This window comes from Oncorhynchus mykiss, chromosome 8, assembly GCF_057628025.1.
Source record: "Oncorhynchus mykiss isolate SJ-2025 chromosome 8, ASM5762802v1, whole genome shotgun sequence".
Lineage (NCBI taxonomy): Eukaryota > Metazoa > Chordata > Actinopteri > Salmoniformes > Salmonidae > Oncorhynchus > Oncorhynchus mykiss.
Genome location: NC_143029.1, coordinates 76,496,066 through 76,511,848, shown reverse-complemented (window position 1 = coordinate 76,511,848; position 15,783 = coordinate 76,496,066). Strand labels below are relative to the sequence as shown.

General features: G+C 41.2%; 1 protein-coding gene across 4 annotated transcripts in view; it reads left to right on the top strand.

The window, feature by feature from the left end:
* The window catches only part of LOC100653464 (complement factor B/C2), a 32,673-nt gene extending 24,466 nt beyond the window's left edge, over nucleotides 1–8,207 (top strand). For 3 of the 4 annotated variants that reach the window (XM_090242400.1, XM_090242401.1, XM_021611253.3), the window contains 6 exons: nucleotides 2,278–2,419; nucleotides 2,502–2,578; nucleotides 5,596–5,696; nucleotides 7,233–7,356; nucleotides 7,586–7,635; nucleotides 7,938–8,207. In XM_090242400.1, coding sequence (XP_090098526.1) covers nucleotides 2,278–2,419; nucleotides 2,502–2,578; nucleotides 5,596–5,696; nucleotides 7,233–7,356; nucleotides 7,586–7,635; nucleotides 7,938–8,117 — 674 coding nt within the window. In that variant the 3' untranslated portion in view covers nucleotides 8,118–8,207. 4 annotated transcript variants of the gene reach the window in all.
* Nucleotides 8,208–15,783: the final 7,576 nt, after the last annotated feature.

Sequence of the window (15,783 nt, the reverse complement as noted above, 5' to 3'; positions counted from 1 at the left end):
TGTTTTTTTAGCGCAGGCTGGAATATGTTCCGGGATTCATCCAATGGCATTGAGGAGTATACCACCTCAGTCACCGGCTTCATCAAGAAGTGCATTGACGATGTTGTCCCCACAGTGATCATACGTACATTTCCCAACCAGAAGCCATGGATTACAGGCAACATCCGCACTGAGCTAAAGGCTAGAGCTGCCGCTTCCGGACGCTTACAAGAAATCCTGCTATGCCGTCAGGTGAACCGTCAAACAGGCCAAGCGTCAGAACAGGACTGAGATTGAATGGCTTTGACGCTCGTCGGATGTGGCAGGGCTTGAGAACTATTACGGACTACAAAGGAAAACCCAGCCACGAGTTGCCCAGTGACGCAAGCCTACCAGACGAGCTAAATGCCTTATATGCTCGCTTTGAGGCAAGCAACACTGAAGCATGCATGAGAGCACCAGCTGTTCTGGACGACTGTGTGATCACGCTCTCCGTAGCCGATGTGAGCAAGACCCCATAAACAAGTCAACATTCACAAAACAGTGGTGCCAGACGGATTACCTGGACCTGTACTCAAAGTATACGCGGACCAACTGGCAAGTGTCTAAACAAATATTTTCAACCTCTCCCTGGCAGCGTCTGTAATACCTACATGTTTTAAACAGACCATCGTCCCTGTGCCCAAGAAAGCGAAGGTAACCTGCCTAAATTATTACCGCCCGTGAAGCACTCACGTCTGTAGTGCTTTGAATGGCTGGTCATGGCTCACATCAACACCATCATGCCAGAAACCCTAGACCCACTCCAAGTCGCATACGGCACCAACAGATCCACAGATAACAGAGTCTCAATCACACTCCACACTGCCCTTTCCCACCTGGACAAAAGGAACGCCTATGTGAGAATTATTTTCATTGACTACAGCTCAGCGTTCAACACCATAGTGCCCACAAAGCTTATCACTAATCTAAGGACCCTGGGACTAAACACCTCCCTCTGCAACTGGATCCTAGACTTCCTGACAGGCCTCCCCAGGGGGTAAGGGTAGGCAACAACACATCTGCCTGGCTGATCCTCAACACTGGGGCCCCTCAGTGGTGCGTGCTTAGTCCCCTCCTGTACTCCCTGATCACCCACGACTGCGTGCCAAGCACGACTCCAACACCATCATTAAGTTTGCTGACGACACAACAGTGGTAGGCCTGATCACCGACAACAACGAGACAGTCTTTATTGGGAGGAGGTCAGAGACCTGGTGCCAGGACAACAACCTGTCTCTCAATGTGAGCAAGAGAAAGGAGCTGATTGTGGACTACAGGCAAAGGAGGGGCCGAACAGGCCCCCATAATCGACGGGCTATAGTGGAGCGGCTCGAGAGTTTCAAGGTACTTGGTGTCCACATCACCAACAAACTATCATGGTCCAAACACACCAAGACAGTTGTAAAGAGGGCACAACAACACATTTCCCCCTCAGAAGACTGAAAAGATTTGGCATAGGTCCCCAGACCCTCAAAACGTTCTACAGCTGCACCATCAGAGCATCCTGACCAGTTGCATCACCGCCAGGTATGGCAACTGCTCGGCATCTGACCGTAAGGCGTAACAGAGGGTAGTATGACCCAGTACATCACTGGGCCAAGTTTCCTGACATTCAGGACCTATATACTAGGCGGTGTCTGAGGAAGGCCCCAAAAATTGTCAAAGACTCCAGTCACCCAAGTCATAGACATTTCTCTATGCTACCGCACGGCAAGCGGTACCAGAGCGCCAAGTCTAGGACCAAAAGGCTCCTTAACAGCTTTTACCCCCAAACCAGAAGACTGCTGATCAACTAATCAAATGGCCACCCGGACTATTTACATTGATCCCCTCCCCCCTCCTCAATTTGTTTTTACACTGCTGCTACTCTGTTTATTATCTATGCATAGTCACTTTACAAATTACCTCGACTAACCTGTACCCCCACATATTGACTCGGTACCGGTACCCCCTGTATTTAGCCTCGTTATTGTTATGTACATTTCTTGTGTTACGTTTTGATTGAATAGCTTTGTAAAAAATATTTTATAACTATTTCTTGAACTGCATTGTTGGTTAAGGGCTTGTAAGTAAGCATTTCACGGTAAGGTTGTTGTATTCTGCGCATGTGACAAATAAAATTAGATTTGATTTGATAATTCATTGTAATGCATTTCAATTCAATTGTAGCTTATTCTCTGATGCCTTGATTTCAGCACATGGTCATTTGTGAGGCAAACACCTGACTAATAAGATCATATTTGTCTGTTGATTCAGATATGACGTTGGAGCAGAAACCTATAATTCATCCAGATTATGATGTCTTTAAGAAGAAGGACAAAGGGGTTTCAGAGTTTTATGACTACGATGTGGCACTCTTGAAGTTGAGTAGTGATGTCCAAAGGTCTAAATATATCAGGTAAGTCAGGACATGGCAAACCCAAAATATGGCATGGTTTATGAGGACAGAGGACAATGAGAAATGTAGCTGTATTTTGCAGGCCCATCTGTATTCCTTGTACTATATCCTCCATCCGTGCGTCAGGTCTCCATACATCAACAACCTGTAAGGCGCAAGGTGAGTGACATAATTTATCTAATGAATGTAAGTGTGTCATAACTACCCAAACATAAGCACACAAAATATGAGCAGAAACTATTTATAGCGCCAATTATCAATAAGCAGAGGCTGCGCAACCATTTTGAACCGTCCCGTCCCACCCCCACAGGACACCTCTTTCCTTTTTTGTTTTTTAAATAAATAGATTAATTCGTATAAATACAAATCTGTTTTCACGTCAATACATGGGGTTCATTATTAGACTACTTAACATGATTTACGTATTTAATAGTGTCAATGGACAACTTGTTGGCCAGCTTCTTCTTTTTAATTCCGTTTATAGTTGTTTAAACAATGTTTGAGGGGACAAAAAGTATTTTTGTCTTCCAAATCTTATTGTTCACAATGTGTATTATTGTCCACCATAGATCTTTAGTACGCCTCTTTCCCATAGACAAACAACCATAGTATAACATTCTGCTCATGTGTTTCTTTATGCACACATTTCTTTACATAGCTCCTGCTCACCCTCCCCCTCACTTCTTGTTTCTCTTTTTACTCGCACTGTTTTTAACCCTTCCTATCATCTTTAAATTCTTGGGGGTCTTGATTGTTGACCAATGACCAGTCATCAGCATTGGCATGCAAAAGCAGGCTCACATATACTTGGGGCAGGGGTGGTCCAAAATAGGGGAGGATTGTCTAACTTTTGTTTTTACTTTGGGAAGGGTTGTGTGATGTTTTTTATTGGGCACATGGGACGATATTGCGTTTTTTCCCTGGTTTACGTTACCTCTTTTGCCGGTTTTACTATATAATTTCTTCCATCCTATCCAAATTTCTCGATCCAACATTAATAGTAACATTGATTGGATATTCTCTGAACTCTTTGGCCTGAATTCCAAGTGTCACGTCTGGAGGAAACCTGGCACCATCCCTATGGTGAAGCATGGTGGTAGCAGCATCATGCTGTGGGGATTTTTTTCAGCGGCAGGGACTGGGAGACTAGTCAGGATCGAGGGAAATGTGAATGGAGCGCTCAGACTTTAGACTGGGGTTAAGGTTCACCTCCCAACAGGACAACAGCCCTGAGCACACAGCCAAGACAACGCAGGAGTGGCTTTAGGACAATCAATCAAGCAATCAAATTTATTTATGAAGCCCTTCTTACATCAGCTGATGTCACAAAGTGCTGTACAGAAACCCAGCCTAAAACCCCAAACCGCAAGCAATGCAGGTGTAGAAGCACTGTGGCTAGGAAAAACTCCCTAGAAAGGCCATAACCTAGGAAGAAACCTAGAGAGGAATCAGGCTATGAGGGGTGGCCAGTCCTCTTCTGGCTGTGCTGTGTGGAGATTATAACAGAACATGGCCAAGATGTTCAAATGTTCATAGATGACCAGCAGGGTCAAATAATAATAATCACAGTGGTTGTCGAGGGTGCAACAGGTCATCACCTCAAGAGTAAATGTCAGTTGGCTTTTCATAGCCGATCATTCAGAGTATCTCTACCCTGCTGTCTCTAGAGAGTTGAAAACAGCAGGTCTGGGACAGGTAGCACGTCTGGTGAACAGGTCAGGGTACCATAGCCGCAGGCAGAACAGTTGAAACTGGAGCAGCAGCATGGCCAGGTGGACTGGGGACAGAAAGGAGTCATCAGGCCAGGTAGTCCTGAGGCATGGTCCTAGGGCTCAGGTCCTCCGAGAGAGAGAAAGAAAGAAAGAGGGAGAAAGAGAGAGAGAATTAGAGAGAGCATACTTAAATTCACACGGGACACCGGATAAGATAGGAGAAATACTCCAGACTGACCCTATCCCCCCGAAACATAAACTACTGCAGCATAAATAATGGAGGAGACAGGAGGGGTCGGGAGACACTGTGGCCCTGTCCGATGATAACCCCGGACAGGGCCAAACAGGCAGGATATAACCCCACCCACTTTGCCAAAGCACAGCCCCCACACCACTAGAGGGATATCTTCAACCACCAACTTACCACCCTGAGACAAGGCTGACTATAGCCCTGTCATCTCCTCAGTGTTGGGGGCTCCATAATCCTTCTTTGGGTTGTGTGCCTTGTTGCTATGCATTTTGCTTACATAACAACCTAAACTAGCCTACATGCAGGGTTTGTACTTTCTAATGTAATCCGTTAGTTACTAGTTACCTGACACAAATTCTAATCAGTATCTTTTGGATTACCCAAACTAGTAATGTAATCTGATTAATTTCAGTTACTTTGGATTACTTTCCCCTAAAGAGGCATTAGAAGAACACAAAAAGGATCCATCAAACGCATTTGCTGTGTCATCATAGTGGTTTCAGGTGGAACAAACTTAAAAGTGCACCTTTATTTTAACACTGAATTTAATTTAATTGAGAAAACAAAGGTTGCATAATGTATTTTTTTCCCCGCAAAAATGCTTTCTGAATTTAAAAGTAATCCAAGAAGTAATCATATACTTTTTCAAAAGTATCTGTAATCTGATTAAAATGTTTTTGCTGGTAACGTAACAATTACAGTTACAGGTTTTTTTGTAAACAGATTAACAATGCCAACAATGCCTACATGTAGCCCAGCCCTGTCTGCAAATTGCATTGGGGCAGAACAATCTGCGATTTAACAATAAATAACATACAATTGTTAGTTCGCTTCTCAGTGACCAAGCAACACTGCACTATTTGATGGACAGCACATCATTGAAATTCGCCAGAGTAGCCTACTGTTCCACCTCTGTGCAACATGTCAATCATGTTGTTTCTTATCAACAAAGGTCGTTTATAGTTAGAACAGACTAAGAAGTTTGTACAACATGTCAAAGTTTTTACAGCAGACAAAGAGATCATTGCCATGGGAGGTGAGGGGAACAGGAAAGAGGGGGAAGCAGCAGTGGAGGGATCAGCAGCTACGTATACAATTGTGTCCATAAAGCAGCACATGCTCAGAAAGTACGGTTGTTTAGCTATCGTTATTAATATTCAATGTGCATTTACGGTAGTATGCTATCTAATGGTAGTTGATCTTTCTTTGCCCAGAGGAATTCCTGTTGAATCAGAATTCTGTACCTGCCAGATTCATGTCTGAGTGGAAGGGTCAGATGTACGAGAAGGATGTTCAAATCAAATTGAAAGAAAAGGTGAGAATGTTTGTGTGAAAACCTTCTCGCCAGCAGAGAATCATGCTTTGAGATGGCCATGAGCAGGCAGGAACTCAATCAAACATGCCATAGCAATGTTTATGCAGTGTCTAGGCTTACACACTTTCACCCAAATACATGTAGTTACTTTTTATTCATAAAGCTGTAAGCATCTGCCTGTGAGGATGGTCTACTTGCTAATACAAGTAGTAGTAAGTCTGGAAAGTATTTTAACCTCTCTAGGGTTTGTGGGACGCTAGCGTCCAATCTGGCCAACATCCAGTGAGGTTGCAGAGCGCCAAATTCAATTACATAAATGCTCATTGTTTAAATTCAGAAAACAAAACATATTTTACATAGGTTTAAAGATTAACTTCTTGTTAAACCAACCACAGTGTCATATTTATAAAATGCTTTTCGGCGAAAGCATACCTAGCCCAGAACATACCTAGCCCAGAACATAGCCCAGTTGACAAATTATTACAAACAGTAACCAGCCAAGCAGAAGTGTTACAAAACTCAGAAATAGAGAGAAAATTAATCCCTTACCTTTGATGATCTTCATATGGTGGTAATCACATCAAACTCAATAAATGTTCGATGAAGTCTCTTTATATCCAAAAACCTCCGTTTTGTTAGTGCGGTTTCTTCAGTAATCCACAGTCTCAAACTCAGTCAAAACAATCAGACAAAAAATCCAAATTGTACCCGTAAAGTTCATCGAAACATGTCAAGCGATGTTTATATTCAATCCTCAGGTTGTTTTTTAGCCTAAATGATATTTCAACCGGACAATAACGTCATCAATATTTACCTTTATTTAACTAGGCAAGTCAATTAAGAACAAATTCTTATTTTCAATGACAGCCTATGACGGTGGGTTAACTGCCTGTTCAGGGGCAGCTCGGGGGTTTGAACTTGCAACCTTCCGGTTACTAGTCCAACGCTCTAACCACTAGGCTACCCTGCCGCCCCGCTCCAAAGGTAAACAAGAAATGCACATTCGCCTGAAAAAACTCTGCGTCACGTTAGGGTCCACTCGTTCAGACTGGTCTTACTCCCTCATTTATAAGAATACAAGCCTGAAACGATTTAAAGTAACTAAAGTCTGTTGACATCTAGTGGAAGCCATAGGAACTGCAAATGGAGTCCTAAGTCAATGGATACTGTAATGGCATTGAATAGAAAACTACAAAAAAAAAAAAAAACGACTTCCTGAATGGATTTTCTCAGGTTTTCGCCTGCTAAATCAGTTATGTTTTACACAGACACTATTTTAACAGTTTTGTAAATGTTATAGTGTTTTCTATCCAAATCTACCAGTTATATGCATATCATATCTTCTGGGCCCGAGTAGCAGGCCATTTAATTTGGGCATGCTTTTCATCCAAAATTCCGAATGCTGCCCCCTACCCTAGAGAGGTTAAACAATTCCACAATCTGATTCGTCCATGGGCTATAAGAATAAGAGTTACGGAGTGAATACCACAATGATGGGTTCTCTGAACTCTGACAGTCTCGGTTCCTTTTTCACAGAGGGAGAGCTGTATTAAGGATGCAGAGGAAGCTGAGGGCATTAAAAACTACAAGGAGGCTGTGACTAAGAACTTCCTGTGTACAGGAGGGACAGAAGACAAAGTTGAGGACATTGCCTGCAAAGGTACATTCAATCAATGTATCAAGGAAATGTATCACTATGGAAACTAAACACAGTATTACAGGATAATTCTGCATTTTTATACAGTCATTTTTATATTTTCTAGCACATCCCATAGCTGTGTAACCTTTATGAATGGTCATTTACATGTATGGTGTCTCACCTGGCAGTGTGAAAATACAGTTAGGCTATATGACATTGTATTACATGTACAGTATGTGTGCATTCAAAGGTGACTCTGGTGGCGCCCTGTATCTGAAAAATCTAAAACGTCGGATTCAGGTGAGTGTACATTATATAACCTATACTTCCACGTTTAAATACTATGTTTCTTTTATCAGCATGGTGCTGGTTGTATCAAGATAAACAGGAAATTGCACCGGTGACATTCTCGTGAAATGTTCAGAATTAGGTTTCTCTTGAAATGTTGGACCTCTCTAGATGTTTTAAGGCCTTTTTAGTTCAAACTCTCAATTTGTGATGTACTACTATTCCTTTGAATGTGTTTTTGGGAGTTAAACTTGGCCACGTTAAAATAACAATGTCTGTATATCATTAAAGTAATCAACTTATTTTTGTCTTAGGTGGGTGTAATCAGCTGGGGGGTTAAGGACCTGTGTATGGGTAATATCCCAAAGCCTCTTTCAACTGCAACTACTAGAGATTACCACATTAACCTATTCCGAATGCAGAAGTTCCTCAAGGAGCACCTGGGAGAAAAAAAAAATGAAACTAATTATGAGCCTTTAAAATTTGTTGACTGATAATCATATGTGTAACTTGCATACATACTTGCTAAATACAGTAGGCCTATATCAACAATTCAAATAAAATGTAGAAGTTGTGCCCATGCAGAAGTTGTGAAGAGTAGTTCGTTATTTTCAGTCAATGTGATTTTGTCTGTATGTTTATTGTAGGAATATGAAATTAATGTCTGCAACGGTTTAGATTTTTACTACAAATGAACATGATTTGGTTTAGTTCAAATGTGTGTTTGTTGACAGTTCAGTCAAATATCTAATGAAAATCTGCCGTCTTTGACCTGTTGTGTAATTGGTTATGCATCAAAACACAATGATTGTCTTTGGACTTTACTTTGGTCAAGACCCAAAAGATAGTTTTACGGTAAGGGGCATGTCCTGGTTAATTTTCAACCCAGTCAAGTGTTCCAAGAAATTATTTTGAATTTTGCCAGTGGAGATGACAGTTGTGACAATGATGTTTTGTGTGTCATTGTTAGATTACAGTGGCTTTTGGGCATGGCATATTTTTTAAATCCAATACATTTTTCATTTTTTATTTCAATCTATGTGGGTACATCTTCTCATTCTAAATCAGGGATGGGCAACTTTGATGGGGGTGGGGGCCACAAATATCCGGCACTCATCATGAGGAGCCACAGTGGTTCGTGGGTTTGCATTCCCACATCCATACTCCCCCCCTCCACCTTGCGAAAAAAACATTTTAGCAGCCCCCCCCTCATCAAATCAAATCAAATTTTATTGGTCACATTCACGTGTTTAGTAGATGTTATTTGGAGGCCCTGCAGTTGTGAGCAGTACCAGGCGGTGATGCAGCACAGCAGGATGCTCTCAATTGTTCATCTGTAAAAGTTTGTGAGAGTTTTAGGTGACAAGTCAAATTTCTTCAGCCTCCTGTCTGTGTGGGTGGACCATTTCAGGTTGTCATTTAGTTCAGTTACCTTGCGTTCTTGGTTAATGACAGGGAAGAGAAACATTTTCCATTTTAAAGTTAATTTCCAATTCTGCACACTTGGCCATGGGGCATAGAGAAAGTTTTTCCATTTTAAAACAAGTTTTCTGCAATTCTACACATTTTGCCATGCGGCGGAGAGTTAAATGTGTAGTTTTACAGCTAATTTCCTGCAATTCTACACATTTTGCCATAGGTTGGAGGCAAATGTTTGCAGTTTTTAATATGATAACTGATGATCAATGGGTCCCACCCCTGTCGGTAATTCTGCCATGCTTACTACAAGTTTAGATAGCTGGCCGCAAGACTAATTTACCAATCTAAAAATGTTTTGCTGACAAGGGCTAAATGAGTGACTGCTGATGCACAACCGAATTTCGAAATTGCACCTTGTGTATTCTATTATTATTGAATAAAATAAAATGTGTCAAATTGGTCCATGGGTCTACAAAAGGGATAGGCCGCCAGTTGCCCATCCCTGTTCTAAATCAACTAATATGGCAGTTGAATTACTCTAAGTCATTTCTACCATTATGAGAACATTGTGTCACCAGCAAGATTAGTAACACCAATGATGGGAACACCAATGACAAATCTGCGGTAAATTTAGTAACTCCAACGACACGTTAGATTTAGACATATCAAAATGTCACGACATGAAATGAAAGCATGCGATTTATTGGGCTACAGATTAAATAAGTTAGGATGAACTTCACAGGGTGGTGAAAGTGCACAGTGATGAACTGGATGCTCCTTTCAATAAATATCAAGGGTCTTATTCTGGTACCATGAGGATTGATGCTTGGCTGCTGTTTGACAAATAAAAATAATCTCACACTTTTGTCCATAATAATCTCATCATGTACAGTATACCGCACTGTATCTGCAAGCTGTTGGCTATTTAATTTCATTTTTTATTTAACCTTAATTTAACTACGCATGTCAGTTAAGAACAAATTCTTATTTACAATGATGGCCTACTTGTAAAGCCCCCCACCCCCCCCACCCCACCCCGGCCAAACCCTCCCCTAACCCGGACAAAGCTGGGCCGATTGTGCGTCACCCTATGGGACTCCCGATCACGGTTGGTTGTGATACAGCCCGGGATCAAACCCGGGTCTGACGTGACGCCTACTAGCACTGCGCTACCCGGGAGCCCCCAAGCACACATGCCAATACCAGAGTTGATACTTTCACTATGCCTACGCACAACATTTTGTGACAGAACCAGTAGGCCAGTAGTAACTTTTATTTTTGATACGGCTCATGGGAATTTATGTCCACTACGTATTTACGCACAGACTTTTATCCACAACAAGTCAGTTTGATAGAAACGCAACTCTGATAGGAAAATGCACTGTGGTTTTTATTTTAGATTTTAGAATAGTGACATGAAAATCTGTCACCAATTCGATGGAAACCTAGCTATAGACACCCACAAAACAAGCTTGTAAGAATTATACTTAAACTCCCCCTCATACTCATCTGGATATCAAGCATTTTAAGCAGCTTTGCTGGCTATCATTGAAAAAAAACTGAAAAAGAGAAAAAGAGTAGTATTGATTCAACTTGGTCTGGTTCACAGAATTATCAAGGACTAGCCAGACATTATAATATTCACTGTTTTGAATATAGGAGTCTATCTGGTAAGAACAAATGCCTATATACCGGCGCTGTTGAGTGGAACAAACTACCACAGCAACCAAAAGCCATACCAACCATAAACACTTGTAAAAAATAATGTAGAAAGCATCCTAATGTGTGAACTGTAGAACCTTTTTTTGTCTGTCTGTAATGTCTGTATCTATGTAATTGTATATGTATTTATGTAAACAAGTAGGGACCATAATGGAAACTAGTGCCCAACATTATTGTGCAATCCTGGTCACTTAAAAAAAATATTTGTACTCTGTGTAGATATGTATTTTTTAACTGAGACACAAAATCAATCAGTCAATTCAAACTGTGCAACGGCCATTTGATAAATGGAAAAAGACGTATGTTACAAAACGGCAAAAAGTTGAATGACATTCAGAGATGGTCAAGCCAAGCCTTCGATACTGGGTAGGCCTACTATGTAGGGAGCAATGTATTTTCTGTTTGTCCAGACTGACATAGTCTATTTATTGTGGTGTTGAAAATGCAACACATGACCTTGAAGTGCATGAAGTCGGTATGCTTTGTTTATTGGTTGTGTGGTGCATCGGCACAGAAACCTGTTGGTGGAAAATGAGTTGCATATATTTGTAATAATTATACTGAACAAAAATATAAGCGCAAAGCGTAAATTGTTGGTCCCATGTTTCATGAGGTGAAATAAAACATCCCATACGTACAAAAAGCATATTTCTCTCACATTTTGAACAAAAATTTGTTGACATCCCTGTTATTGAGCATTTCACCTTTACCAAGATAATCCATCCACCTGACAGATGTGGCAAATCAAGAAGCCGATTAAACAGCATGATCATTTTAAAGGTGCAACTTGTGCTGGGGACAATAAAATGCCACTCTAAAATGTGCAGTTTTGTCACACAACACAATGCCACAGATGTCTCATGTTCTGAGGGAATGTGTGCAATTGGCATTCTGACTGCAGGAATGTCCACCAGAGCTGTTGCCAGATAATTTATGTAATTTTAGAGAATCAGGCAGTACGTCCAACCGGCCTCACAACTGCAGACCACGTGTAACCATGCCAGCCCAGGACCTCCACATCCGGCTTCTTCCCTTGTGGGATCGTCTGAGACCAGCCAACAGGACAGCTGATGAAACTGGGTTTTCACAACTGCATAATTTCTGCACAAACTGACAGAAATCGTCTCAGGGAAGCTCCTCTGCGTGCTTGTCGTCCTCACCAGGGTCTTGACCTGACTGCTGTTCGGCATCGTAACCGACTTCGATAGCCACTGGCATGCTGGAGAAGTGTTCTCTTCACAGATGAATCCCGTTTCAACGGTACCGGGCAAATGGCAGACAGTGTGTATGGCGTTGTGTCGGTGAGCCGTTTGCTAATGTCAACTTTGTGAACTGAGTGCCCCACTGTGGTGGTGGAGTTATGGTATGGGCAGGCATAGGCTAAGAACAGCGAATGCAATTGCATTTTATCTATGGCAATTTGAATGCACAGAGATACCTTGACGAGATCCTGAGGCCCATAGTCAGGCAATTCATCAGCCGCCATCACCTCATGTTTCAGCATGATAATCCATGTCATAAGGATCTGTGCATAATTCTTGGAAGCTGAAAATGTCCCCAGGTCTTCCATGGCCTGCATATTCAACAGACATGTCACCCATTGAGCAAGTTTGGGATGGTCTGGATCGATGTGTACGTCAGCGTGTTCCACTTCCCGCCAGTTTCCAGCAACTTCACACAACCGTTAAAGAGGAGTGGGACCACATTCTACAGGCCACAATCAACAGCCTGATCAACTCTATGCGAAGGAGATGTGTTGCACTGAATGAGGCAAATGGCGGTCACACCAGATACTGACTGGTTTTCTGATCCACTCCCCTACTTTTTTTTGATGGTATCTGTGACAAACAGATCGATATCTGTATTTCCTTCTCGCTGTTTGTTGTCTGCAGCTGGCTCTGATCATAGTTTAGGCTAATGAAACAGGCAGGGAGAGTGAGCTCGTCCGTGTTGTTCGGCGAACCCAAGTCGATTTCCACGTTTGTAAACACAGGGTTGCTACAGTACAGGGACAGCCGAAGAACCCTTAAAGGTTCTAGATGGCACCTTTTTTTCTAAGAGTGTACTGGCAAGTGACAATATGTCTAAAGATAAGCAGTTAGCTACAATTGCACTGCCTTCAATATTATGGGATGAAGATGTAACATGGCAAATTGATGAACATATTTGTGAGTAAGAACAGAGCTACCCAGCTGGCAATGAGCACTGTTCAGGCAGGCTGCCCTCAAAAGTTATGGTGTGGTGCAGACAACATGCTTTCCATCAGATCCTGCAACCTCTGCTACAAGTAGGTCATATGATTTTGCTTTCTCTGGACACCAGAAAAGTGACATGATATATCCCTAGTTGATAGTGACTGCTAACATAAATAAGATGCAGCTCCAGTTGCAGTTGTAAAACACAGTTTATTTATCTAGTATATCTTGCCTTTATAAAGTCTCAGTTTATGGCTGTAATGACAGGCTACATTTGCACGGTGATTTGTGCGTGCACGTGTGTGCACACTTGCACATGCATGCGCGGGGGGTAGCGAGTTCTGTACCACTCCTTCAGGTCAAAAAGTTTGTATGGTCAAAAAGTCTATATGGTAGCTACAGATGTAGCTACCAGTATTTCTTACAATCTATTTTGACTGGAATTGTGTTTGGAATTGACTGGAATTGTGCGATTTGGAATTGTGTTGGTAAGTGCAGCATTTATTCCAGTTCAAAAATAGTTTTGTTAAATACTTTACTCATCAGATTGTGCGGCTTTCCCCTCTTGTAATAATTGCTCAACTAGTTTGTGACCGCAGTTACAGTTCCGATTAACTTTTTTTTGTTTGAGCACATGCCCCTCAAACGGTCTGTGCATGGCCCTGGACAAAATGGTGTTCTAAGAGGACCTGACTTGTGAGTTATTTTAATAATACCTCTATAAGACTAAAATGTATAATAATAGTAAGAAATTGATTAATCTGATGGTATGAATTATTTGGTGTTCTTTACCAAAATAACAAAACAAACACTTTATTTTTTATTCAATCAACATTTAATAATGCTAATGAAGAAGTAGGAAATGGAATGAAAGATAAGAGACCTGGAGATATTTGACTATTAGGAATGTTACACTCAATCAGTGAGGAAAGTCTTTGTTCTCTATGTGGCCAAGTGTAACGGATGTGAAATTGCTAGCTAGTTAGCGATGGTGCGCGCTAAATAGCGTTTCAATCGGTGACTTCACTTGCTCTGAGACCTTGAAGTAGTGGTTCCCCTTGCTCTGCAAGGGCCGCGGCTTTTGTGGAGCGATGGGTAACCGATGCTTCGTGGGTGACTGTTGTTGATGTGTGCAGAGGGTCCCTGGTTCGCGCCCAGGTATGGGCGAGGGGACGGTCTAAAGTTACACAAGGATCAAAGGTTGAAGATAGCTGTTTGTGCATTGGTCCTGAGTTGAATTTCCTCTGTGCTCTTTTCCTCTCCTCAGAGTTTGGGGCTGCTTAATCCTTCTTTGGGTTGTGTCCCTTGTTGCTCTGCATTTTGCTTACATAACAACCTAAACTAGCCTACATGCAGGGTTTGTACTTTCTAATGTAATCCGTTACAGTTACTAGTTATCTGACACAAATTCTTATCAGTAACTTTTGGATTACCCAAACTAGTAATGTAATCTGATTAATTTCAGTTACTTTGGATTACTTTCCCCTAAAGAGGCATTAGAAGAACACAAAAAGGATCCATCAAATGCATTTGCTGTGTCATCATTTGCTGTGTCACCTTTCAGGTGGAACAAACTTAAAAGTGCACTTTTTTTTAACACTGAATTTAATTTAATTGAGAAAACAAAGGTTGCATAATTATTTTTTTTCCCCGCAAAAATCCTTTCTGAATTTAAAAGTAATCCAAGAAGTAATCATATACTTTTTCAAAAGTATCTGTAATTTGCTGGTAACGTAACAATTACAGTCACAGGTTTTTTTGTAAACAGATTAACAATGCCAACAATGCCTACATGTAGCCCAGCCCTGTCTGCAAATTGCATTGGGGCAGAACAATCTGCGATTTAACAATAAATAACATACAATTGTTAGTTCGCTTCTCAGTGACCAAGCAACACTGCACTATTTGATGGACAGCACATTATTGAAATTCGCCAGAGTAGCCTACTGTTCCACCTCTGTGCAATATGTCAATCATGTTGTTTCTTATCAACAAAGGTCGTTTATAGTTAGAACAGACTAAGAAGTTTGTACAACATGTCAAAGTTTTTACAGCAGACAAAGAGATCATTGCCATGGGAGGTGAGGGGAACAGGAAAGAGGGGGAAGCAGCAGTGGAGGGATCAGCAGCTACGTATACAATTGTGTCCATAAAGCAGCACATGCTCAGAAAGTACGGTTGTTTAGCTATCGTTATTAATATTCAATGTGCATTTATGCTGTATGTGTTTATGTGTATGCTATCTAATGGTAGTTGATCTTTCTTTGCCCAGAGGAATTCCTTCCTTCAAATATTATTTAGCCCATGCAGAAGTTGTGAAAAGTTGTGAATTATTTTCAGTTTGTGATTTTGTTTGTATGTGTATTGTAGGAATATGAAGCAAATTTCTGCAACAGTTTCAATTTTTTTACTACAAATCAACATTAGGATTTGATTTGACAGCTCAGTCAAATATCTCATTGAAATCTGGCATCTTTGACCTAGTTGATTATGTGTCAAAACACAACGATTGCCTTTGGACTTTGCTTCGTTCAAGAACCAAAATATAGTTTTACGGTAAGAGGCATGTCCTTGTAATCATTATCCCAAGTAAGTATTGCGAGAAATAATTAGGGATTTTGCCAGGGTGAATGACAGTTGTGAAAATGATCTTTTGTGTTTTACAAGCATCTTATTATGTATACTACTGTGGAAATTGGATAAATACTTCTGTGTCGTTGTACATCATGACACTGTACTCAACTTAGTGAAACCCACATTGCAACCAGTTACAAATAGGCCTTATACTGTAAATATAATTATGTTGTCAAATAAACTGTTTACC